Here is a 27,500-nt window from a genome sequence, read left to right on the forward strand (position 1 = left end):
GTTTTCAGCCTTTAATTGTCAGTGTTCCAGGTTGTTGCTCAACATCACATTAAAATCCAAATCTTCCTCTGTAAAGTAACTAATCCTCTGGCCAGCACTCTTGCAATAATTAGAATTAATCTCTAACACACAAATACACAGCAGATTAAAGATCATTATTTATAAAACAGTAGTTTTTAGATTCTTCAGTAGAAGAGCTCTCAGAGAGCACAGACCTCCTCCACCTCCTTGTATATACAGTTATATATACACCTTATTTTGAAAAGCTGACGTAGTCCCACATGTCTACTTCCTCTAACTTCTCCAAGGTGGTCTCTAGCTCTCCCGTCAGCTCCGTTCTCTTTATCCATCCATGATCAGCTCCATCGGGGCTGTTTCAATGCAGAGAACATAAATGTCAGTATATGGGTGCTCTACAGTTGTAGCGTCGGCCCATTTGACCACATAGACGAGAGCGACGGCCGCTCCACCGCCACGTTACCGTCCATACCATAATGTTTCCTGTCCGTGACAGAGTTAGCATGCAGCTTTAGCTCTGCTCTGTCTAGCTCTGCTTTTCCTGTCAATGTGTAGAAACCCAAAGTGTTTTCCATCCTTTACTGGATGTGTAGTGTTTACCACGCTGGATTTAACATGGGAGGGTGCAGGTCGTATCCACGCTGACCTCCAACGGTTTAGACTTTCTGAGGTTTGTACTGGTTGACGGATACGGAACGGATATGACGTCACGTTACTCAGACTACAACAATAAAAGCGGTAACTTTCTTCTACCTCCACATAGACTCAGATGAAGCTAATATATTGATACTGGCATTAAAACATCTATTTAGAAATCATTAAAAAAATCTATTTCAGAATCGTAAAAATAAAAAATCACGATACATAGGTGAACTTTGTTTCCCACCCATAGAAATGATCATTTTGTTGTTTGTTAACGTTAAAAAAACTATCAACTAAATTTAATTAACTATCAATTTACCATTTATGAATGATGGTTATTATAAAATGTTACCAAATAAATTATATTTATTCATTTAGATTTAATCCAAAATTCCAATGAAATGCAAAGTTTATACAAAAAGAGCTCTGATAACGGAATTATATATCGGTATCAGCAGATATCTAAATTCAGGAATCGGAATCAGAGCTTAAAAAAAAGTGGATCGGTTATCTCTAACATAAACACACAGACATACACACACACACACACACACACACACACACACACACACACACACAGTGTCCTGTTTGATTGCACAGTAAAGGATGTCCTTGAAGAACATGTCAGTGAAAACGACACACACACAGACAGATGTTTTCTGTGCTCCTGTGCATTTCTCATTTGTTGGTTCTGGTGGAACAGATGCAGTAGAAGCCCCGGGGCTACAAGGTCTGAACTAGAACCCCCGCTGGGCCTCAGTGTGTGTCAGACTGAGGAAGTCTGCATGCTGACATGTGTGCGTCTCACACAGAATGAATGGAGGCTGCATTCATATGTGTGTTGTGTTGTGTCTGTCAGAGATAAGACTCAGTGGGGCGTAGCAGAGAATCCAGGAGAGCCGCTGTCAGCCGCTGCCCCGTGGACGCCATGCTACATCTCTCTACGTCTCCCTGGGTGGTCATAAAGCTGATCCCAGTCCAAGAATTAGACCCACAAGTGCCACCACACTGTGTAACTGTGTGTGTGTGTGTGTGTGTGTGTGTGTCTGTGTGTGTTGTTTCCCAGCATCCTCTATGTGTCTGTTCCCTGATAAGGGAATCAATAGGAGAGTGGACAGCTCAGCCCAGTCTGTCAGACCTGTGGAGGCCCACTGACGCTCGGAACTCCACTGGCTGTGAACACAACACCACCTCCAATTTATAGAAAGAGCTGCTGTAAAAGTGTGTTTGACGTCCCAGTGAGGAGCTTTATTCTAAAATGACATGTGGAAGCGTTAACTTTACCGAGCTGTTGTGGGCTGATATTCAGGTAAATGATGCCACCGTCCTTCTGAAAGGCTCTGGTTATCTGAACGTACACTAAATGATATATAATATCATGTAATACAAGCCAGGACAGATGTGCATGATGTAAACTCTACATTATTTAGAGTAAAGTCAAATGGAAACACATCAGAAAACAAGAAGGATTCACTCAAATATGATGGAGGAGATTTGAATAAAGGCCTGTCTCTGCTATCAGCCCACTCTGAGTAGAAGGTCTAGTTCCCTTGCATTTCAGCTCTTTAAAGCTCATTTTTAAATGAATATATACTGTGTTATATACTGTGTTATCCTTTCCGGAAAACAGAACTAAAACTAAACAAAGAAAATATTTCCACCTACAAAAACTCAACTTCTACTCAAATCATTTAATCTGACATTCCTTCAAAATAGAACAACGTATCCTCAGACAACAGTTTGTATGATTTCTTACGAAAGTTGGGCGTCCTTTTTCATACGTTTCCTACGACTGTCCCATCAACATGTGACAAGTGTTTCCGCTCCAGTCTTTCCAAAAATAACCTCCTGAGTTAGGTTTAGTAAAAAGATGGTGGTGTGGTTTAAAATAGCTGCTGTAACTGCTGAAGCCAGTAAAACGTCCGCCTACAAAGAGCCATACAAAAGTAGAACTACATTGTTTCTACTCTATTGTTATATTCTACATAAATGTCCTGTGTTGAACGATAAAATATTATAATTATAATAAGTATTTTCAGTCCAAAATGGCGGCAGCGGCTGCTGTCAACAAAACAGAGTTTTGTCTCTTTGCTTCTAAACTCTTTGGTGAAATCGTGTGGAGTGCCGCGTCGCCCTGTCAGTTTTTTTCACAACAATGAGCCGTACATCATCTCTTACTGTACAGGAGCCATCAATACTTCATGTGAAAAGATCTGAAAGTTTGTTTATCCGCCTACATCAGCCAGTGTGTGTGTGTGCGCGTGCGCGTGCGTGCTGGCCGGTTTGTCATGTAGTTGGTATTCCATGTCCATTGCTCTTTCATGTGCATCAGCCTGAGTGCGTGTGTGTGTGTGTGTGTGTGTGTGTGTGTGTGTTAGAGACAGTGGACACTTCACAGAGAATCTCTGAAGAGAATATAAGTAATGTATGAGCAGGTATGGAGAGTAGAGGAGGAGGAGGACTGGAGGTGAGAGCAGGAACAGACAGAGAGGTCAGTGAGGAGAAGATAAGATGATGAAGATGATGAAGATGATGAGGTTAGTAATGCAACGCCACCAGTAGAAACCAGAGAAGAAGTGAAACCAAACCAGTGAAGAAGAGAAGCCACAGCTGACCTCCAGCCTGCTGCCTCCCTGTCTGTCCATGTGGATGAGATGATAACCAGTCGGGGTGGGAAACAAATCCATCACTATGCATCGTCATGTTTTATTTATGATTTCTAAAACAGATGTTTTAATACCAGAATCGATATATTAGCTTCATCTGAGTCTATGTTGAGGTAGAAGGAAGTTACAGCTTTTATTGTTGTAGTCTGAGTAACGTGACGTCATATCCGTTCCGTATCCGTCATCCAAAACAAACCTCAGAAAGTGCGGTCGAGCCGGCCGTCGCTCTCGTCTCCGTGGTCGAATGGTGAGTCATTACTCTCATCTCTCCACTGTCACATTAAGGAGAAGAAGTAGTATCATCCTAATCGTCATTACCCTTTCTCTCCACTGTCACAATGAGGAGAGGAAGTAGTATCATCCTATTCATCATTACTCTTTCTCTCCACTTTTAGGGAACAGGAGGAAAACAGATTGTGATTTTTCCATCTTTCCGCCACCTTGGTGATATCATTCACTCTCCTCTTCTGGTGGCCGAGGCCTCTATCTGTCTCTCCATCACACCACACACACACACCACACACGCACACATGCACACACACACACACACACACACACACACACACAGATGAATGAGTCTCCCTCTGAGAACACGGCAGGGCTCCCAGAGATTGGATGGCACTTTAGGATTCGCTGCAAAAGACACTCACAACATACCACACACGCACACACACACTGTGTGAGGCATGTTTATAACTGCCAGCAGAGAAGAGGTGATAAAAAACTATATTACCAACAACACAACTATTATTCCTAAATCTTCACTCTCTCCCTCTTTTTCTTCTTTATAGTGTGTGTGTGTGTGTGTGTGTGTGTGTGTGTGTGTGTGTGTGTATGTGGAGAAGCAGACGGTGAAATTAAATGAGAACCATTTAGATTGAAGGACCTGATAACCTCCTCTACTGACTCTGTGCTCGTCTCTCTAACTCTAGTTCTCTTTCTATCATCCCGTTCAAGTCGTTCAGATGCCGCCGTTTGGTCAGCGCCCTTCGGCGTTGGAGACCGACACATGGAGGCGCCCTTTAGTAACAGTATGTGGCGAACCGGGCTTTCGTCTTCTTTTTGTTGCTATGGACACTTGGCTGTCACAAGCCGGTTATCCCTGTGGTGACTTCTCTGACACCTCCTGCTTAAAAGCCCAAAAAGTCCAAAGGACAAGCGAGGTCCCGCTTTCACGGTCTGTATTCATACTGAAAATCAAGATCAAGCGAGCTGCTGCCCTACTGCTCCACGGGAGGGTTATGTCCTCCCTTTAGCTCGCAGAAGGACACCTGCGTTACTGTTTGACAGGTGTCCAAAACTCCAAGATGTCTGTGCGTAACTAGTTTTTCAAATAAAAGATTACACATAAAAACACTCTAAATTGGAGTGTAAATCCTTTAGCGTTAGCTGATAGCGTCCCGCAGAGCAGACAGACTGTGACTAAGGTACCCTGCATGGTACATACCCGCTGCACCGGTTAAGAACCATTAGAACCGGTTTAGAACCATTAAATCTAATTCCACATCCGTATTCCACAGTTCTAACAGACACCTGCCAGCCAATCAGAGAAATCTATAACCAAAAAGACGTCCCTCCTACATCCTGTATGGCCACGCTGTAAACGTCCATATAGCCCGCTGCCGACTGTGCTGTTGAAAAACTGTGAGATTCAAGCAGCAGTGCAGCAACGTGTTGGTCAATCTCATTCATCCTTCTTTCATCCTTCACAAGCTTGGGCTATACTGTCCTCCAGGACGGTCCGTACTGACAACAGCTGACGAGGAAATGTTTGGATTTCTATTCGTGCAACCCGACATTCTCAAAGCTCCTCACAGCTCTCCGTTTTCTCTGCCCATCTGCGTCGTTCGAAAATGGATGTGCAAATCGGATGTGCACGAACAGACCAAAACCTGCCGCATGGAACCATCATGTCTGATGGGGTGATGTCATTTTGGCGGCGTGGTCCCAGTCACAGTCTGGCTCGGCTGCCAGAGGCCGTTGGACTTTGATCAGACTTTTATATCTTTTTTAGTGGCCTCTGATGTCATCCTGACGATTTTGATTTCTAGGTTTTGGGGTTTTCTGTTATATTCTTTGTTTGGTTCGTTTAGTGTTTCCTGTATTTATGTTAATATAATCACAGTGTGTCATGTCTGGTTTTACTTCCTGCCTTAGTGATTGTCTGCCCCGCCCTGATTGGTTCCACCTGAGTCTCATCATCCTGCTCTCCTGGTCGATTTAGTCTGTTTCACCGTCACTTCCTCGTCACTCCTTGTGTGTAGTGTTTCACAGTCGTGAGTTTTGTCCCAGTGTTTCAGTTTCAGGTTTATTTCCTGTGACTTTGCTGTGAGCTGTTTGTACTCTGTAAGTTTTGTGTTATTGAATCGTTTGAACTCTGCTCGCTGCCGTCTCCTCTGTCTGCAATAAACCTGTGCAGACACTCGCGACCCTCACGGATGCTGCAAACATAAATCACACTTTACTCTGCTCCCTTCTTCCTCCCAGACATCCTCTCCTCCCCCCCCCCCCCCCCACACACACACTTCATTAGCATCACTGTATGAGGCCAACTGTAGTTGAAGCAATCAGAGTCTGTGTACAGTTTCTGTATCCATGTCATGGTGGTGCCAGGTTGTGTGTCGCTGGGTGGCCTCTGTAACTCTCCGCTGTAAAGAGCTGGAGGGGGGACGGAGGGATGGAGGGAGGAAAGGGAGGAAACAGACGGAGGGAGGGAGTGATTGAACGATCTTCTCTTTCCTCCTGCAGAGTAACATCAGGAGAAAGTGTTGATATAAATGATGGTAATGAACAGTTCAGTCTCTGTTGTAAAACTCAGTTAACAGGCCGCTGTTAGAGGAACGTTGTATGTGTACAACATACTACAGTATGTGTACTTTAATATTACTGTAGTATGTGTACAACATACTACAACTACAGTATGTGTACTTTATATTACTGTAGTATGGTGTACGACATACTACAGTATGTGTACTTTATATTACTGTAGTGTGTTTACTACATACTACAGTATGTGTACTTTATATTACTGTAGTGTGTTTACTACATACTACAGTATGTGTACTTTATATTACTGTAGTGTGTGTACGACATACTACAGTATGGTGTACTTTATATTACTGTAGTGTGTTTACTACATACTACAGTATGTGTACTTTATATTACTGTAGTGTGTTACGACAATACTACAGTATGTGTACTTTATATTACTGTAGTGTGTTTACTACATACTACAATATGTGTACTTTATATTACTGTAGTGTGTTTACTACATACTACAGGTACGTGTACTTTATATTACTGTAGTGTGTTTACTACATACTACAGTATGTGTACTTTATATTACTACCAGAGCAGTTTGTAAATGATGTCTTGAATCTTTTTGAGGAACATATTGTCTACGTCTTTATAAATCCTCCTTTCTTCTAAACAAGTGGAAGAAGTTGCAGCAGGATGAGATTCCAGTGAATCACCCTGAAACTAGCTCTTTTATTACGACTAGGGCTGACAATTCATTTAAATAGGTTAATCACAATTAATAACAAATTAATCACGTTTTATCTGTTCTAAATGTTCCTTAAAGGGAGATTTGTCAAGTATTTAATACTCTTATCAACATGGGAGTGGACAAAATATGCTGCTTTATGCAAATGTATGTATATATTTATTATTGTAAATCAATTAACAACACAAAACAATGACAGATATTGTCCAGAACCCTCATAGGTACTGCATTTAGCATAAAACAATATGCTCCAATCATAACATGGCAAACTGCAGCCCAACAGGCAACAACAGCTGTCAGTGTGTCAGTGTGCTGACATTGACTATGACTTGCCCCAAACTGCATGTGATTATCATAAAGTGGGCATGTCTGTAAAGGGGAGACTCGTGGGTTACCCATAGAACCCATTTACATTCACTGATCTGGAGGTCAGAGGTCAAGGGACCCCTTTGAAAATGGACATGACAGTTGAGCGTTATTTAACCCCCCTTCATGACCAGCTAGTCGACATGGTTGGTGCTGATGGATTCATCAGGTTTCTAATAGTTTACTATGATACCAGTATCTTCACTCTAGCTTAAAACTGAGCCGCTACATCATTATTGAATTAAATTTGACAGCCTTAATACTTGACAAATCTCCATTTAAGGTATATTCTGAACAGACGAATATGTGATTAATTTGCCTGGACATTGATCAGTCATGATTATTAATTCATTATTGAAAGGATTAACAGCCCTAATTCAGACCCATATGTAACCATCTCTAAAACGTGACACAATGAAAGGAAACAGCATAACTTCAGCCTCTGTTGGTCAAGATGTTCTCTCTGTTTGAGGATGATGAGGATGTTTTTGAAGGAAAGCGTTGGTACTTCATCAGAAGCAGAGCAGAGGTTCATGAATGTTAAACTGGGGAACATCCAGTATGCATAGAGATGCTGATTGTCTCTCACTGTGAGCTGCTCTCACACAGACTCCCACCTGCATATATCTGAGATGGATGACTGACAGTTGATTCATCGGTTCCCGCAGCCACCATACATACATATTGTAAATGGGGCCTTGAGGAAAGTACAGACGTTGCAGAGTGAGAGCAGGACTTTGCTTTCAGACAGCGTTGAGGAGAGGGGCCATTAGTCTTAGCTAGCCACATCTTAGCTGTCAGCTGAAAAAGCACCTGCCACAGAGAGAAGAATCAAAGATTAATGCTGAGAGAGCCCCGACTTCAATCTGAAAATGACTCTTTTAGTCACACCTGTTTTGAAAACCATACTGTAAGAAAGAGGAGGTGTTGATTCTCATAATGCTGTGCACCACGTTGGAATGCTCTGCTCTCCATCACGCATGCATCGTCCCTGATATTAATAATATTAGGGGTGTAACGATATGTTTTTACAACAATACGATACGATTTCCATGGTTCCGATACGATTCAAGGACGATATTTGGCTCATCTAGAGCGATACGATACGATTCAATGATTTGAAATCGATACAGTCACTTCTTTTTGCCATAAATTCAATCAGTGTAACTGTGAAATAAATATGTGATACTGGACAGAGCAGGTCAGGATTCCTCAAAGTCTTTCTTGTGAGGGAATCAGGGATAAATTAATTATGGATATAAACAAGTAAACAACGATTAATGGCAAATACATACAGCTTTTATTGGAAAATAATAAAAAGTGCAACCTGCACCTACACCAGGACCTGCTGATTCAGTTCTCAAGATACAAGGCAGTAAAATAGTTCATTTGGGCATTTTTCATACATGAAAACATCTGGAGAAACATGTTAAAAGTACGTTAGACTAACGTTAGCTGAATATCTGTTTTGTTTTTTACTTTACTCTCGGCGTGATAATTTGCCTCGCGGACTGTCTGCTCTCCGGCTGGATACGTGAGGCTGATGCTGCGTGCACATAGATATCATGACAGGGAAAGCTCCGGTGGGTGAAGTCGCCCTCCTCAAGTGGACTGATGGCGCCTGAAACTCTGCTGACCGGCTCCTCTACTGGGTGAGAGAGCGAGGAGTCCAGTGCTTCCGTTCGTCTGCATGCACGCCATGGATGTGATATGAATATGAATATTTCATATTATCTCAACAAGACAGTTGATCAGAGGCAGATTATCCTTTCTAACATACAGCGTAATAACAGTTATTTGACAGGACATGAAATATTAAAAACTTCCACACATTGCAGAGCTGTGTGCATATGTTTAAAGTAATTGTGCATTTATCCTTCTTTATGTAGAGAGGTGAAAACGTTGGTGGCAGCGGCGGGTACGTAATGGAATCGGTGCATGCCCAACCACGTTTAGCATTAGCTCAAACACGTTTAGCATTAGCTCGACCACGTTTAGCACCACCATGACAGCATTCCCATCGGAAATATTGATCATGAACAAATTATTTAAATTAAATTATTGAGCAAATGTTAAACATGTTTCCCTTGAAACCCGAGGATAAACAGGATATCTGATCGTAAATATTCAACATCTAATATTTACCGTTTGAAGTGGGTGCGTCCAGGATGGACTTCAGAGTTGATCGGAGGATGTAAAAACACTCTGAACATACCTCACACCACAGGAACATCTGGAAAGATCTTCTTTAGAACCATCAAACAATCCGGACTCTGCTGACCATCGTCAGGAGGAATCAGGACCAGAATCAGCTGGTTCTGGTGCAGTGTGGACATTACTAACACCACTAGGTGTGTCTCTCAGTGCTGCAGAGAGAATGTGTAGAGAGGTTCAGAGAGCCTCGTGGTGGCTGCAGGGCTGATTTTACTGAGAGGAGCGATGCTTAAATCCAGTGGATCCACATTTATACGATGTTTGATTTAACTAACTAACTATTCAGTAAAGCACCTTCATATATTCTCCTTCTCATCCACAGAGTGTGACACACTCCAGTAGTTAGTTCCTCTAGAGAAATGATTAATGACCTCATCATATAGTGTCTGTGAAGAGTACATCTGATGTTTCATTATGAACTTTAGAGCTTCTTGGATCTCTACCGTTGTGTCTTTAGGTGTCATTATTCATATACATGTTGGATATGTCATATTGAAAAGAAGCTGCTGTCTGAAGTTTGGTTTTGGGAACCAGCAGGGAGGGAGTAATAAAACATGTATGCTTTTAGGCTTGACAGAGGCCATTATTTAAAACTGGCATAATGAGAGAGTGTAGTGGTGAAGTAGCTGTCAGCAACACGTCAGCTGTGTGATGGATTAGAGAAGTCACTCTGTGAAGTGGAGCTCTTAGTGGCAGCTGCTTTACATCCCATAGTAACTAGTAAATGAGCTTCGACCCCACAGTAACGGTTACAACATACAACACAATGTACACATCTACTCTCTGACTGGAGTCAAACTGGCTATTGATCCATACAGTATAGAGCTGGGAGATAGATCTAATCACTATGTATCGCCATTTCTTTTTTTTGTACAATATCTAAACAGATGTTTTAATACCAGAATCAAATCTTAGCTTCACCTGAGTCTATGTGGAGGAGGGAGGAAGTTACCGCTTTTATTGTGGTAGTCTGAGTAACGTGATGTCACCTCAGAAAGTCTAAAACGTTGGAGGGTCAGCGTGGATACGACCTGCACCCTCCCATGTTAAATCCAGCGTGGTAAACACTACACATCCAGTAAAGCATGGAAACACTTTGGGTTTCACACATTGACAGGAAAAGCAGAGCTAGACAGAGAAGAGCTAAAGCTGCATGCTAACTCTGTCACGGACAGGAAACGTTATCGTATGGTGGTAACGTGCGGTGGAGCTGGCCGTCGCTCTCGTCTCCGTGGTCAAATGGGCCGACGCTACAACTGTAGAGCACCCAGATACTGACATTTCTGTTCTCTGCATTCAAACGGCCCCGATGGAGCTGACCATGGATGGATAAAGAGAACGGAGCTGACGGGAGAGCTAGAGACCACCTTGGAGAAGTTAGAGGAAGTAGACACGTGGGACTACATCCGCTTTTCAAAATAAGGTGTTAACAAAGGGAACTGTATATACAAAGTACATCTATGGAAATAAGATTGATTGATTATATTCACCAGAAGTATAAAACATTACATGTCCCTTATAAATTAAAAAGAAAATACCACTAATCTGTGAGGGAAATGTCTTTATTCTTTGATTTTTGGTTTGATGGATAATAAATGTAATACATAATTCCTGACAATGATCCTGATATATTTGACTTCAGGACATCTCTGACTACATACATGCTGAAAATCAATCAGTGATGAGCTCAGGTGGGGGTCAACACAAGCTGATGTATTTGTCTCCTGTCTGTTTCATTGACTTTTAGATTCTCTGATTTTGCTCGATAAATGTATGAAAAATCTGAATGGCCACTGAACTGTCACCTCTGTTCCCATTTCACAGCTCCACCCACCCCCATCGCGCCGCCTGAGCTCCTCGCTGTTGGCGCCACCTACCTTTGGATCAAACCCAACGCCAACAGCATCATCGGCGACGGGCCGATCATCCTGAAGGAGGTGGAGTACCGAACCACTTCGGGTAACTGGGCGGAGACCCACGTGGTGGACTCCCCCACCTATAAACTGTGGCATCTGGACCCAGATGTGGAGTACGAGATCAAGGTCCTGCTGTCCAGACCCGGGGAGGGAGGAACGGGACCGCCGGGGCCACCGCTCGTCACCAGGACCAAATGTGCAGGTGAGTGACGCCTCTTTCATTCTTTCAGTCTCATTCTGCTGGTTTTATCTTCCTTCTGGAGCTCCTCCTGTTCTTCTCACCGCTGATGTCTGCTGGTAGGTTCTGGTTCTCTGCTTCTGTTGTGGAGAATCGCTCCTTTATGGTCCACAATGGTCCAGAATAGTTCATTCTGGTCCACAATGGTCCACAATGGTCCACAATGATCCTTAATGGTCCAGATTGGTCCATTATGGTTCAGAATGGTCCAGAATGGTCCTTTATGGTTTGCTATTGTCCAGAATGGTCCACAGTGGTCCACAATGATCCTTAATGTTCCAGATTGGTCCATTATGGTCCAGAATGGTCCTTTATGGTCTGCTATTGTCCAGAATGGTCCAGAATGGTCCAGAATGGTGTGCTATGGTCCATTATGGTCCAGAATGGTCCTTTATGGTCTGCTATTGTCCAGAATGGTCCAGAATGGTCCAGAATGGTCCAGAATGGTGTGCTATGGTCCAGAATGGTCCTTTATGTTCCAGAATGGTGTGCTATGGTCCAGAATGGTCCAGAATGGTCAAGAATTGTCTGCTATGGTCCAGTATGGTCCAGAATGGTCCAGAATGCTCTGCTATGCTGCGTCCTCATGCGTTCTGCTCAGTATGAAGGGAATACTCTCTCCTCAGACAGAGTGCTGGAGTAAATGGTAGTAAATGTTAGTAAATGGTAGTAAATAGTAGTAAACTGTAGTAAAAGGTGAATGAAGTCAGGTTGTAAATGCTTAAAGTCGGTCTGAGTCTGGAGAAGCTAGAAGAAAATGATTTGTTGTTGGAGCGAGAGTACAAATCAAAGATGATGATGACAATCGGGATGTGAAGAAAGAGCCGGAGACGTGGAGTGTGGGGGTTGGAGGAGGAAAGGAGGATAAGATGGAGGAGAGGTGGAGTGGGGGGGATGGAGGAGGAGGAGGAGGAGGAGAGGAGGAACAGAAGCTTCCATTTGACCACTGTAGTGGAAGTACATGTTGAAGTATTGGAAGTACATTTTGAAGTAGTAGAGGTACATGTTGAAGTAGTAGAGGTACATGTTGAAGAAGTACAAGTACATGTTGAAGTAGTAGAGGTACATGTTGAAGTATTGGAAGTAATAATATATCATTAAACTTATATAGCGCTTTTTAAGGATCTCAAAGACGCTTCTTCAGATCTTCAAGATTCTTTCTGAAATAATCAGCAAACCAACACGGACACAAATTCAACTACTAAATGACAATTTTTTTCTTTAATTTTTCTCTTTTTTTTTTTTTTTGCAATTTGACAACTTTTTTTTAATGTCTAAAGCTCAATGTTGATCATTCAAGAGCACCAAAACATTTGTGATTTATTTTTTGAAATTTGATCCCAAAGAATCAGACAACTACGGTTCTCTATTCCATGACTAGTGTTTTCCCTTCCTGCCAATGTGGCGGATGTTCTGATGATGTCACCCGCTACTGCCAACAATTTACCCCCATTTGGCAGGTGGCGGGTGCTAATTTCAGACCCTTATCAAGTACATGTTGAAGTAGTAGAGGTACATGTTGAAGTAGTAGAAGTAAATGTTGAAGAAGTAGAAGTACATGTTGAAGTAGTAGAGGTACATGTTGAAGTATTGGAAGTACATGTTGAAGTAGTAGAGGTACATGTTGAAGTAGTAGAGGTACATGTTGAAGTATTGGAAGTACATGTTGAAGTAGTAGAGGTACATGTTGAAGTAGTAGAAGTAAATGTTGAAGAAGTAGAAGTACATGTTGAAGTAGTAGAGGTGCATGTTGAAGTATTGGAAGTACATGTTGAAGTAGTAGAGGTACATGTTGAAGTAGTAGTAGAAGTACATGTTGAAGTAGTAGAAGTAAATGTTGAAGAAGTAGAAGTACATGTTGAAGTAGTAGAGGTACATGCTGAAGTAGTAGAAGTAGAAGTACATGTTGAAATAGTAAAAGTAGAAGTACATGTTGAAGTAGTAGAGGTACATGCTGAAGTAGTAGAAGTAGAAGTACATGTTGAAATAGTAAAAGTAGAAGTACATGTTGAAGTAGTAGAGGTACATGCTGAAGTAGTAGAAGTAGAAGTACATGTTGAAATAGTAAAAGTAGAAGTACATGTTGAAGAAGTAGAAGTAGAAGTACATGTTGAAATAGTAGAAGTACATGTTGAAGTAGTAGAAGTACATGTTGAAGTAGTAGAAGTAGAAGTACATGTTGAGGTAGTAGAAGTAGAAGTACATGTTGAAGTAGTAGAAGTACATGTTGAAGTAGTAGAGGTACATGTTGAAGTAGTAGAAGTAGAAGTACATGTTGAAGTAGTAGAGGTACATGTTGAAGCAGTAGAAATAGAAGTACATGTTGAAGTAGTAGAAGTACATGTTGTAGTAGTAGAAGTACATGTTGAAGTAGTAGAGGTACATGTTGAAGTAGTAGAAGTAGAAGTACATGTTGAAGTAGTAGAAGTACATGTTGTTTTTGTAGTTTAAAGTATGAACTCAGATAAAACAGCGTGGATCATCATCACATCATCACTATATGGGAATTATTATTATTAACCGTTAGCTTCAGTTGTTGTACTATTGTTGTATACTATAGTATTATAGTAACAGTTATGTTAGTGTACAGTACCCCCCCCCAGAAGCTACGGTGTACTTCCAACACTGTAATTTACCATCCGTATAATGTTTTTATGTAAAATATATTGAACATCGAATGACATCAGATCTAAAATGTTATTCCTTCATTTAGCGCCGAGATTTCAAAAAAGGTAGATAACATCTCTGAGTGTCAGACAAAAGAAAGACTTGACGTCCACTGTGGCAGGAAGTGTTCCTATCAGACGGTGACGACGTAGCTGGTGAAGAGCTGGATTCAGAGGAGAGGATGGACTAACGGCTACAGTTACCTCATCAGCAGGTAGCTGACATGTGACACCTTATTGACTGTTCAACACCTCCGGACTGTTATTGAACACCCCCCTACCTGATGTTGGTAGAGTCTGAAGCAGAGAGGAGGTGCTCTCTCCGTTAACTACGGGGAAACTGCTTGGCTCGGCGATCGGTGGAGCCGTGTGTCAGCCAGATCAGATCAGTATATATACCCAGCAGCTGAATTAAAAATCTATCTTTATGGAGCAACACATTAGCCAACACTCACATTACCATCCTTCACATAAAGATCTACTTTATAAGAGATGGGATGTAGTATATAGGCCTCCAGTGAATTACTGTATGTCTTTATAGAGCGCTGCACGTTGGCCAACAGTCACATTAGCATCGGCCTTCTGCAGAGAACAGAGGAGGAAAAGGCAAAGAAAAGATACTAAAAGAAGATTTATGGACAGTGGGTGAATTAAAAGTCCATCTTTATAGGCTAACATATTAGCCAACACTTACATTATCATCCTTCACATAAAAAATATGAATTTACAGGGAGGAGAGGAGAGGTGGAAGGAGAGGAAGTGAGGATGCTGTTGGTAATGGTAAAGTTGAAAGAGACGAAGATCAGAGCCAATATTCACCGTTTATGTTCAGAGAATATGGAGTTTAAGGTAATACTTTCAACACAGGACAGAAGAGAGGGAATACAGAGGAGGAGAAAGAAACACATAGTTGAAGAAGGAGAAGGGAGGATGGAAGTGTTGCTAATCTCTGTTGCTAACTGAAGAGACAGAACGATCAGCAGTGATGGAGGGAGGAGAAGAAGAAAGCAGAGAGACAGCATGGAGGTCACAGAGAGGGAACAGCAAAGAGACATTAGCCAGATGAAAACAGCTGATGGATTGTTGGAGAGCCTTGAAAAGTAAAGAAGGACTGAGTCAAGGGAAGATGGAGGGATGGAGGTAGAGAGGAGGAGGGGAGGGGGGGTTGCATGATGAAATCAATCATTATCAAGGCTGTGTCCTCGCTGCGCCTCCAGCAGAATGGAGATCGCCTCCTCCATTCACTCCTCTCAAATGTGGCACGCTAGAGGAGGCACACGGCTAAAACCGGCGCTGGATTCTCCGGAGCCGCCGCCACAGAGCCGCCGCGGCGCCGCTTACGGGTGAAATGGCCTGAATCCTATTTTGAGCGACGGGCGGCTGGCAGCCGGCTGCAGAGCAACAATGGAGAGAGGAACGGCACATCCACATCACTGCCACAGCTTCATTAGTGGCACAGCCTGAGGATAGGACTCTCTAAATCCATTCAATGTTTTCTGATATTATTCACTGACTTTATTCATAAACTGCTTAAAGTGGCAGTAGGCAACAATATTTTGGCATAATTTGGCAAAAATTCCATAATAACCTTTCAGCATATTGTAATTCAAGTGATCTGAGAGAAAACTACACCTCTGCACCTCCTCATGGCTCTGTTTACAGGCTTTAGAAAATCTTGCCCGTGACGGCAGACTTTGACCAATCACAGGGCATTTCAGAGAGAGCGTTCCTATTGGCTGTTCCACAAAAAGGAGATGCGCGTTCACGTCTGGTCTCTGTAGATAGTGAAAGACTCGGTCAATGGCGGAACAACCTACTGAAAAGCTTGCTATTCCAGCATTGGCAGCAACTGCCTACACCTCAAAACAACCCAAAAAAAGAAAGACAGACTTTCAAAAAGACAGTCCAAAAGAGAGTCGGACAATAAGCGGAATAAACGCGTGTCAATATCGGCGAAGCGTTTCAGCGTGGAGAGATCTCCGGGACAGCATCGGCCTCACGTTGGACTCCGAGCTTGCAGTTCTTCTCCTGGACAGGTAAGCTACTAACTTCGTTTTCCTGTAATATCTAAATGTTTTGTACTGATTTGTTTGTAGGTAGCTTTACCGTGAAAGCAGGCGATGAGTAGCCAGGTTGAAAGTACGTTAGCCTTCTGCTAACCGTAGCCCGAGGCTTGCTGCGGCTAATTCAAGTCCATGTTTATGTTTATGTAGCTACTGTAGCTAGATCCTTGAATCACAGTCTGTCATCTCAAAGGGCTTTATAGACCCATAAGTTTACTAAGAGAAATAACGGACGGTAATTCCCATAGAATTGTCGCTATATAACGACACATCACAGTCAGTAGTACTCGATACAGTAACCTATATGAGTAGCGTTACTCATACAGTAACGTTACTCATACAGTAACGTTACTCATACAGTAGTGTTACTCATACAGTAACGTTACTCATACAGTAGTGTTACTCATACAGTAACCTGTATGAGTAGCGTTACTCATACAGGTTACTGTATGAGTAGCAGTAACGCTACTCATACAGTAACGTTACTCATACAGTAACGTTACTCATACAGGTTACTGTATGAGTAGCAGTAACGCTACTCATACAGTAACGTTACTCATACAGTAACCTGTATGAGTAGCGTTACTCATACAGTAGTGTTACTCATACAATAACCTGTATGAGTAACGTTACTCATACAGTAACCTGTATGAGTAGCGTTACTCATACAGTAGTGTTACTCATACAATAACCTGTATGAGTAGCGTTACTCATACAGGTTACTAATTATGGTAGCATATGAGTTATATCCTGCATTCTTGGTGGTTATATTCTGGTCTCAGAGTTTGTGATGAGCAGTAATGTGATCTTATTCTCTTATTATTTCATTGTGCTTAGTATGACATCACTTGATTTGAATGCTGACCACATCAATGTAGAGGAGTTCAACGACATTCAGAATTCCATATAAGTTTATCTGTTTTTGAATTTCCTCTTTATATTTTGAGCATGTGCCCCTTTGTATATTGGTGCAAGATAATATTACTAAATAATTTGATCCTGTCTATAGCATTGACTGGGCAGATGACACCTTGTGCCACGCTGAAGAGACAGAGTCTGTCTCATCTTTGGAGGAGGAGGAGGAGACCAGGGAAGTCGACAGTGATGGAAGGACCCTGTTACCAATGCAGCGTGCCAGGCCCATGGACCCTTTCAGGTGACGGTCAAATCCAGGGCCACAGCTGCCATCATTGAGTGGGTGAGTATTTATTTTACAGTATTGATATTATGTTGTCTTTTAAAATGTTTTAACAATGTAAGCAGCAAATCGTAATTGCTGCATCACAAACTGTTACAAACTGCCTTGGTGGGAATTGGACAAGGCTGTGAAGAATCTTGTACATTGAGCTGACACCAGCCAGGAACAGCCATTTTTTGGAAAATATATGTACTTCATGACTTTGGAGTGTGTGGTACTTTTTGCCCATATTATGTGTTGTATAGTGCAAAATATATGCAGCACCGCACTAAGCTTTGATATGCACAATAAAACCCATTTTGCTTTCTGTCACTCTTCTTTTTTTTCTAGACATTTCCCTTTGGTCATATTGTGTGGCGTTCAAGTTCACAGTCCGCTCTCAAGTATGGGATGCTGATAGGGGACTTCATGTTGGCTGTCAATATCCTATGCGAAAGTGGCATTACTGTTCAAATTTATGAACATGGGGATGGTGGGAAGGTCCACATTTTTCAAAATACAAGACACCTACTGTGTGGACACCATAAAACAGTTCTGGGAAGAAAAGCGAGGATTAGTTATTTCCCAGCTAAAGCCCAAAGCCAGTGTCGTGGCCCTGGGTAAGTTCTATTTTGACATAGATTTGTGGATATGATACTGACAAATACCGGTTGTTGTACAACCGGAAGTGGTCAGTATCATATCCACTAGAGTGAATCATAAAAAAAGTGTGTTCCAATTTCTGAAATTATTATTTATGTTTTGTTTTAAAAGGAGATGGTCGGATGGACAGCCCTGGATTCTATGCACAGTACTGCACATATAGTGTGATGGAGAATGACTCTAAAGACATCATCTCCATGGTGACAGTGGACAAACGTGAAACGGCGCGGAACAGTGTCATCATGGAGAAGGAAGCCTTCATCCGGACTTTTGACACACTTCGTCAGTAAATAGGAAATTTGAGCGAAATATGTACTGATGCTCATAGCCAGATAGCTGCACTCTTTAGTACGTATATAGGTTTTTAGTTTGTTATTCATTTTTAATATGTGTGTTGACTTGTGCAGGAGTCGTGTAGATGTCTGTACTTACAAATGTCTTTTGTTCACTGTTCATACAGCCAAGGGCATATATAAGTCATGGGGAGTTCGCCATACCCTTGACATGTGGCACGGATCGAAAAACCTTGGACAGAAGATCCACCAGGTAATATTATGGAATGTATTTCATTTGAACTCATTGTCACTTCGTCACAAAACTTGCTTACACCAATAATTTTCTTTGATTGTTTTGCATTTCATTCTGTGGTCAGGCGAGCCAGTGTGCAACCACTTTTGGTTTTGTGCCAAAATGTCGGCAACCTATGACGACTTCTTTGTAAGTACTATATGAACTGTTATTTATATTGCTACACTTGTGGAGCCAGAAATATTTCACAGCTGCAGACATCATTTCAGCGTAATGTGTCGGATCATTGCTGATGCGTTATTGTTCTCTTAGGACATGTGGGCTGGCCTACTCCATCACGTCACAGGAGAACACGAGTGGGCTCTTGGCGCCTGTCACCATGGACCCTTGTCGGACAACAGGGACAAGGAATGGATAGAGAAGGGATCTGTGGCACACAGAGCACTCATTGAGATAGTGCTAAATGCACGCTGGCTGGGTGAAGTAGTGAAGTACCTGGGATTTAGGTATGTGGGCATGGGTTTTACATGTAATGTTTATGTTCACAAGTATTTAACTCAAACAAAGGAAGCTCCTGGCTTACTCCCTATAAACCCACATAGGGAAGAAAAAAGTGAGTAAATCTTGGGAAAGATCATGCAGAGAGTGGGTCCCTTTTTGAAAAATCTCTAAAATACAGATGATTGTAAATCATGCAGTGACTTGATCAAAGTCCTTTTTATTTTTTTACTGTCCACCACTGATTGTGACTATATGTATCAACTAATGACTAATGACAACATAAAAGATCTAACACTTGTTTTTTACTGTTTAGGTCTACAGCAGAACTTGAGTCCTTTCACAACCACATACTGATGTATGCCAGCAAGAGATTCAGTTTCACCCCGCCCGTCTATTCAGCTCGCACCCTACTTGCTGGTTTGGATTATAATCATCATGTCCACCGACCAGTGCAGAGAAAAGCTGATGGCTCCATTGAGTAAGTTCTTAAAATTGACAACAGTATACCCACTAAAACGGAAGTATATTAGTTTTATAATATAAGGTCAAATTTATACATGAATAATTATAATGAATGTTGCCCTTGCACAGGCAGCAGTTTTGCAAATTTATCACAAATTCATTTTTCAATAACCATCTTTTCCTGTTTCGGTCATATGCTAATTTCATTATGTCAGATACCGGAAGCTGTACAACAAGAAGTCGCGGAAGTGGAGCCTGTACACAATGAAGGTCGACAAGGACTATGGCTACATTCCTGACCTCTAGAGGGCCATCCTCCGTAGCCGCACCACAGCAGACAGAGGCATGCCGCGTGTGAGACGCCAGAGGCCTGATGACCCGCGGCAGTATGGTGTGCTATGTGGTATTCCACCTCCAACCACAGAGGAGCTACTGCACACACAAGTCAGTCGACGACAAGGTATAGAAGTTCTTTCAGTGGGCCTCATTCAACATCCCTTCTTCAGAAACCCAAATTGCATGTTTTCACACTAACCCTTGCAGCCTTCACAACATAGTTTCTCATTACACTGATTCTGATTTTAGTTGATAAAGGTTGCATATAGATTTTGTTAATTACAAGCAGCTTTTTGACGACTACAGAGATGTTATATGAAAGGTATCATTTATGATAATGTAAAGACATCACGCATTGACACACAAAAAGAGACGCATTGACATATTGTCATTGAAATAATATGGTACTATAGCATGAGAGGCAGAGTAAGAAACTTCTCAACCAACAAAAGACCAGCATAGAGTTGCATGCTAAATAAGTTATTATATATGCATTACAGCAGCCTTTTAAAAAATATTATAGCCTATATATATGGCCTATATGTGTGACGTTATAGTCAAAACTAAACAACTGATTTCAAAATTCTAACATGCTATTCTTTGTTCATTCGCAGGGCCAAGGACTACCTAAGTGAGCAGCCGACCATAGGAGAAGACGTGACCCCTGCGACACCTCACCTGAGTCGATCCCACCTACACCCCTACTATGGCCACCACTCAAAAATACTGACCAGGGGTCAGACATGTTCTATAGGCCTAGCCCCACTGAAAGATGGTGTACTTATTTTTTAATTTACCTTTTTTTAAACTTTTTTTGTGGTGTGTTATGAATGTTTGGGATTGTCATTTATATTTTTGAATGTAATAAAAGTGTTACCCAAGTGAGCTGAATTTCTTTACTGCATGGTATTGACACTGGCAGTCGTGAACAAAAAAAGCAGGTGGTCATCCTTCAATGGATTTATTTTTACAAAAACAATGGCAAGAATAACAATAAGTAAAATGTAAATACTCTACAAAAATATCACATCACACAGGAGGGGTGGGGGGGGGTTGTTTCAGAGCCTGTGTGGGATAAAGCCCACATATTGGTGGTGGGGGTCAGGATATCTGTCCCTAATCCTCCACACACAACAGCTGGGAATTACAATTCTGTTACCCCGCCCCAAGGCTCCATACTGCCACACAACAAACTACCGGTAAGCAGCATACCGGAACTGTCTGTTGTCCTCTCCGGGATTGGGTACGTCCTGCTGAGCCCTAATGTCGTTCCAGATCCTCCTGGCCAGGCGAAGGACACCCTCATGGAGGATGTAGAGGTCCACATGAGGTAGCAGGGAAATGCAGTTCTGTGGTGGCTGGCCACAGCACTTCCTTTCCACGTCAGTGGGCATTTCCCTGCACCTCATGCAGACACACCTCAGGTTGACCCCAGGAGGACCTGGTGGAGGAGCGCTGACCATTAGATCAAATATGAGGCTGGGATCCCTCAACAGACATCTCCCCAGAAGCTCCTGACACTGCTGCAGGCTCAAACACTGAATTCTGGCCTAGAAAGACAGTAGATCAGGGAAAAAGTATTACTTTATTTATGAATAAACAATAATGATCATAATGTGGACATAAAGTATGGACATGTTATATTTTGAGATACCTGTTCATCTGATATCTGTCGAGCTTGTAGTTGTTGTACTCTGCTGAAGTCATCTTCAGCCAGAGGGTCTTCAAGCTGACTCTGTCCTCTCCCCCGGCCAGACCCTCTGCCACGTCCACGTCCACTAGCTCGCCCTCTTCCGCTCCCTCTTGCTCGTCCATTCGTAGCCGACTGCTCCAGGACATAGTCAGGATCTGACTCGACGGTGCTCTGTTAGTAATAGATATGTAACAAATGTAAAATTACTATTTCCATTATGAATAACATGGTCATGGTTTTATTTATTTTAAGATGTGTAAAGTTATCTATACAGACTAAAAAACACTAAAGTTAGAAAGATAGCATTACTGAAACTTGAAGAAGCAACTGGCCGTTGGCTAACGTTAGCCAGCTAGCTATGATATAGATTGAATAAAACATTGGGCTACGTTGTTTCTAAAGTTTAGCTCGTCATTTCGTCTAGAAAATAAACAATTGCTTTTATTCGGTCTATAAACGAAACACTTCAAATGCAGCAACGTCTTACAATACTTTAGCTTTTGTTGACGTCGGTCTCCAGCGTTATTTTACACTAAGCATAAATACTGTTTGTTGTCATATGTTCAAAGTTGTCCGTGGTAGCTAAATGTGGTCTGTGACAAAGTATTTTTCTCACCTGTGACTCAGCCATGGTAACTGTTGATGTCGTTAGAAGATGATGTTACCATGGTAACTGTTGATGTCGTTAGAAGGTAATGTGTAGCTCGCTGCGGTAGCCTCCTCAGATGTAGCGAGCACGTATGAAGCGCGTGCATATGCCCGTTCTCGTGTGGGGGGAGGGGCTTCGGACAGAGAGGGGAGAGCGGAGAGAGGAGAGGAGAGAGCAGCTCGAGGGGATGCAGGATTTTGCGTTTTCCAGATTTCTACGCACTGCAGCTTTAACGTCAGTAGCTTCGGTATTTAACCAGCCAGGACTGTGCTGCTAACGGCTGCTAACAGCTTACCTTACTAACTCTCCTCCTGCTGATTACAACACAGGTTTGTTGTTCACAGTGTCACTTTAACAGGGAAAAATAGGGTGCATCCCCCTCAGGTTTAGCAGCGCCATACTTTAGAACGTTTTTTATTCTCGTTTTTACTTTCTCAAACTGAAACATGATACAGCGTGCGTATGCGTCATTGTGCAGCTTAACAGTCTGAAAGCATCAATAAGAGGAATCAATAGTCACGGAGACATGAGATGCCAAAGAATCAGACAACTACGGTTCTCTATTCCATCACTAGTGTTTTCCCTTCCTGCCAATGTGGCGGATGTTCTGATGATGTCACCCGCTACTGCCAACAATTTACCCCCATTTGGCGGGTGGCGGGTGCTAATTTCAGACCCTGTACGTAGTTCTTCCTTAACTGGCCAGATCCGTATGAAATCTCCGTACTGACACTGCAGGGACGCCTCGGTAACCGGCCTCTACAGTCCTGTCTGTCTTCTGTCCTGCACCAGACGTTGATCCTCTTTCTAACCCTCCTCTGATGCATGATGGTCTCATCCATCGTTCGTCGCTACTGTATACCTACAGAAAGTAATGAACTGTAATTCATATATATCCCACAAAATCAATTGTATAGATTTACAGCTGATTTAAGTCCCCCTATTATCATTTATAAGCAGTAGACAGACATGTAATACATGGTTTATAACACGCTATCAGAGGCTACAGTTGTACGCAGCTAGGACATTTTTATCAATGTACAGTATTTCTTTATAACTTCTCCCATGAAGATATATTTCATATTATTACAGCTGTGTATGACTATATTGTCATTCATTATGTGTTTTTACAGCTGGTGAGTTCTTGTTGTTGACCTACAGGCTACATTAACACGTATATATATATACAGTATATATATATATATATACTGTATATATATATACAGTATATGCTACATGTGGCTGCTCACGTGCGTGATGAAGACGTGTCTGTAGATGTAGAATCCTACATGCAGCTCTGTTTACCAGGAGGTTTAAAGCAGAGCGGTGTGTATCTGATCCTGAGCTGTGTCCTTGTTAAATAAAAGACACGGCCATCAGAGGAAATACAATATTTTAAGGAGGCGTATGAAACCCAAGTCTTGTGAATCAAACATTAATAATGAGGCCGGTCGATGTGTTTACCTCAAAGAGAGGCGAGTCTGCAGACCCTTTATACTCCAGAGCCTTTGAGAACGTCTCTGTGTGTTTGTTCTTCACTGCATGCTCACTGTGAGTGTGTCTAAATATGAAATATGTATCTGTGTGTCTGGAGATTGAGACACACATCAGATCAATGAGAGCAATGAGACGGGCTGTGAATACCAGATATCACTCCTTCTGATTAATCACCATGAAAATACAACAAAGCACAGCAGCAGACTGATGATGGCTCTGTCCTCTACAGCTAGAGCTACATCTATATCTATATCTATATCTACAACTACATCTATATCTATATCTATATCTACATCTACAGCTACAGCTACATCTACAGCTACTGTATATCTACATCTACATCTACATCTACAGCTACATCTACATCTACAGCTACATCTACATCTACAGCTACAGCTACATCTACATCTACAGCTAAATCTATATCTATATCTACAGCTACATCTACATCTACAGCTACTTCTAAATCTACATCTACAGCTAGATCTACATCTATAGCTACAGCTACAGCTACATCTACATCTATATCTACATCTACAGCTACATCTACATCTACAGCTAAATCTACATCTACAACTACAGCTACATCTACAACTACATCTACATCTGCATCTACAGCTAAATCTACATCTACATCTACAGCTACATCTACATCTACAGCTACATCTACATCTATATCTATATCTACATCTACAGCTACATCTACATCTACAGCTACATCTACATCTACATCTACAGCTACATCTACAGCTACAGCTACAGCTACATCTACATCTATATCTACATCTACAGCTACATCTACATCTATATCTACATCTACATCTACAGCTACGTCTACATCTACAGCTACATCTACATCTACAGCTACATCTACATCTACAGCTACAGCTACATCTACATCTACAGCTAAATCTACATCTATATCTACAGCTACATCTACATCTACAGCTACTTCTAAATTTACATCTACAGCTAGATCTACATCTACAGCTACAGCTACAGCTACATCTACATCTATATCTACATCTACATCTACAGCTACATCTACATCTACAGCTACATCTACATCTATATCTACATCTACAACTACAGCTACATCTACATCTACAGCTAAATCTACATCTACAACTACAGCTACATCTACAACTACATCTACATCTGCATCTACAGCTACATCTACATCTACATCTACAGCTACATCTACATCTACAACTACATCTACATCTATATATACATCTATATCTATATCTACATCTACAGCTACATCTACATATATATATCTACATTTACAGCTACATCTACAGCTACATCTACATCTATATCTACATCTATATCTATATCTACATCTACAGCTACATCTACATCTTTATCTACATATACTTCTACATCTACATCTACAGCTACATCTACATCTACATCTATATCTACATCTACATTGACAGCTACCTCTACATCTACATCTACATCTATATCTACATCTACAGCTATACCTGCATCTACATCTATACATATATCTATATCACATGTACTGCTACATCTACAGCTACATCTACAGCTACATCTATATCTACATCTACAGCTATATCTACATCTACAGCTACAGCTACATCTATATCTACATCTACAGCAACATCTATATCTACATATATATCTACATCTACACATATATATATATATACATATATATCTACATCTACATATATATCTACATCTACATATATATATATATATATCTACATCTATATCTACACCTGTATCTACATCTACAGCTACATTCTCAGCTAAATCTACATCTACATCTACATCTACATCTATATCTACATCTACATCTGCAGCTACAACTACATCTATATTTACAACTACAGCTACATCTACATCTATATCTACATCTATAGCTCCATCTACAGCTCCATCTATATCTACATCTACGTCTACATCTATATCTACATCTACATCTATATTTGCATCTACATCTATATCTACATCTATATCTACATCTAGAGGTACATCTACAGCTAAATATCCATCTATATTTACATCTACATCTACAGTATATATACATCTACAGCTAAATCGACATCTAAATCTACATCTACAGCTACATGTACATCTATATACCTATATCTACATCTACATCTACAGCTCCATCTATATATACATCTACTGCTACATTTACATCTATAGCTCCATCTACAGCTTCATCTATATCTACATATACAGCTTTAGCTACATCTACAGCTACATCTATATCTACATCTACAGCTACAACTACAGCTACATCTACATCTTCATCTATATCTACATCTACAACTACATCTACATCGATATATACATCTACATCTACATCTACATCTATATTTACATCTACAGCTACAGCTACATCTACATCTATATCTACATCTAGATCTACATATATATCTACAGCTACATCTATATTTATATCTACATCTATATCTACATCTATAGCTCCATCTACAGCTCCATCTATATCTACATCTACGTCTACATCTATATCTACATCTACATCTATATTTGCATCTACATCTATATCTACATCTATATCTACATCTAGAGGTACATCTACAGCTAAATATCCATCTATATTTACATCTACATCTACAGTATATATACATCTACAGCTAAATCGACATCTAAATCTACATCTACAGCTACATGTACATCTATACCTATATCTACATCTACATCTACAGCTCCATCTATATATACATCTACTGCTACATTTACATCTATAGCTCCATCTACAGCTTCATCTATATCTACATATACAGCTTTAGCTACATCTACAGCTACATCTATATCTACATCTACAGCTACAACTACAGCTACATCTACATCTTCATCTATATCTACATCTACAACTACATCTACATCGATATATACATCTACATCTACATCTACATCTACATCTATATTTACATCTACAGCTACAGCTACATCTACATCTATGGCTATATCTACAGCTACATCTACAGCTACAGCTACATCTATATTTACATCTAAATCTATATCTACATCTATATCTACAGCTTCATCTACAGCTACATCTACATCTACATCTACATCAACATCTATATCTACATCTACTGCTACATCTACATCTACATCTATATCTACATCTACATCTACAGCTACATCTACAGCTACATCTATATCTACATCTACATCTACATCTACATCTATATCTACAATTACATCTACATCTACATTCAATTCAATTCAATTTATTTTTGTATAGCGTCAAATCACAACAGAAGTTATCTCAAGACGCTTTATATATAGAGCAGGTCTATGACCGTACACCATAGTTTAGAGACCCAACAAGATCCACCAAGCGCGCTCTGGCCAGGAAAAACTCCCTGATTAGTGGGAAGAAACCTGGAGCAGAACCGGGCGCAGGGTGGGAGGCCATCTGCCGAGACCGGCTGGGGGGAGAGAGAGAGAGAGAGATAGAGAGAGAGAGAGAGAGAGAGAGAGAGAGAGAGAGAGAGAGAGAGAGAGAGAAGCAACCACAATAGTAGCCCAGCAGCTGTAATAGCTAATACAAGTAGGACTAATAACACAAAACCAATAGTAGTGGATGTCAAAGAGTGATAATACAACTATCGGAATTGATGTCATTGGGTCGTCCTCAGACGGGCTTTCAAGTGGAGCTTCTAGCTGTCTCAGTCCACCATACATC

At 41.2% G+C, this 27,500-nt stretch overlaps 1 protein-coding gene across 1 annotated transcript in view; it reads left to right on the forward strand.

The window, feature by feature from the left end:
* Positions 1-27,500, forward strand: part of ptprt (protein tyrosine phosphatase receptor type T) — a 382,622-nt gene that overhangs the window by 121,395 nt on the left and 233,727 nt on the right. Inside the window, 1 exon segment of the mRNA XM_037782155.1 lies at positions 11,236-11,529. Coding sequence (XP_037638083.1) covers positions 11,236-11,529 — 294 coding nt within the window.

This window comes from Sebastes umbrosus, chromosome 1 (genome assembly GCF_015220745.1).
Source record: "Sebastes umbrosus isolate fSebUmb1 chromosome 1, fSebUmb1.pri, whole genome shotgun sequence".
In the NCBI taxonomy this organism is placed as follows: Eukaryota; Metazoa; Chordata; class Actinopteri; order Perciformes; family Sebastidae; genus Sebastes; species Sebastes umbrosus.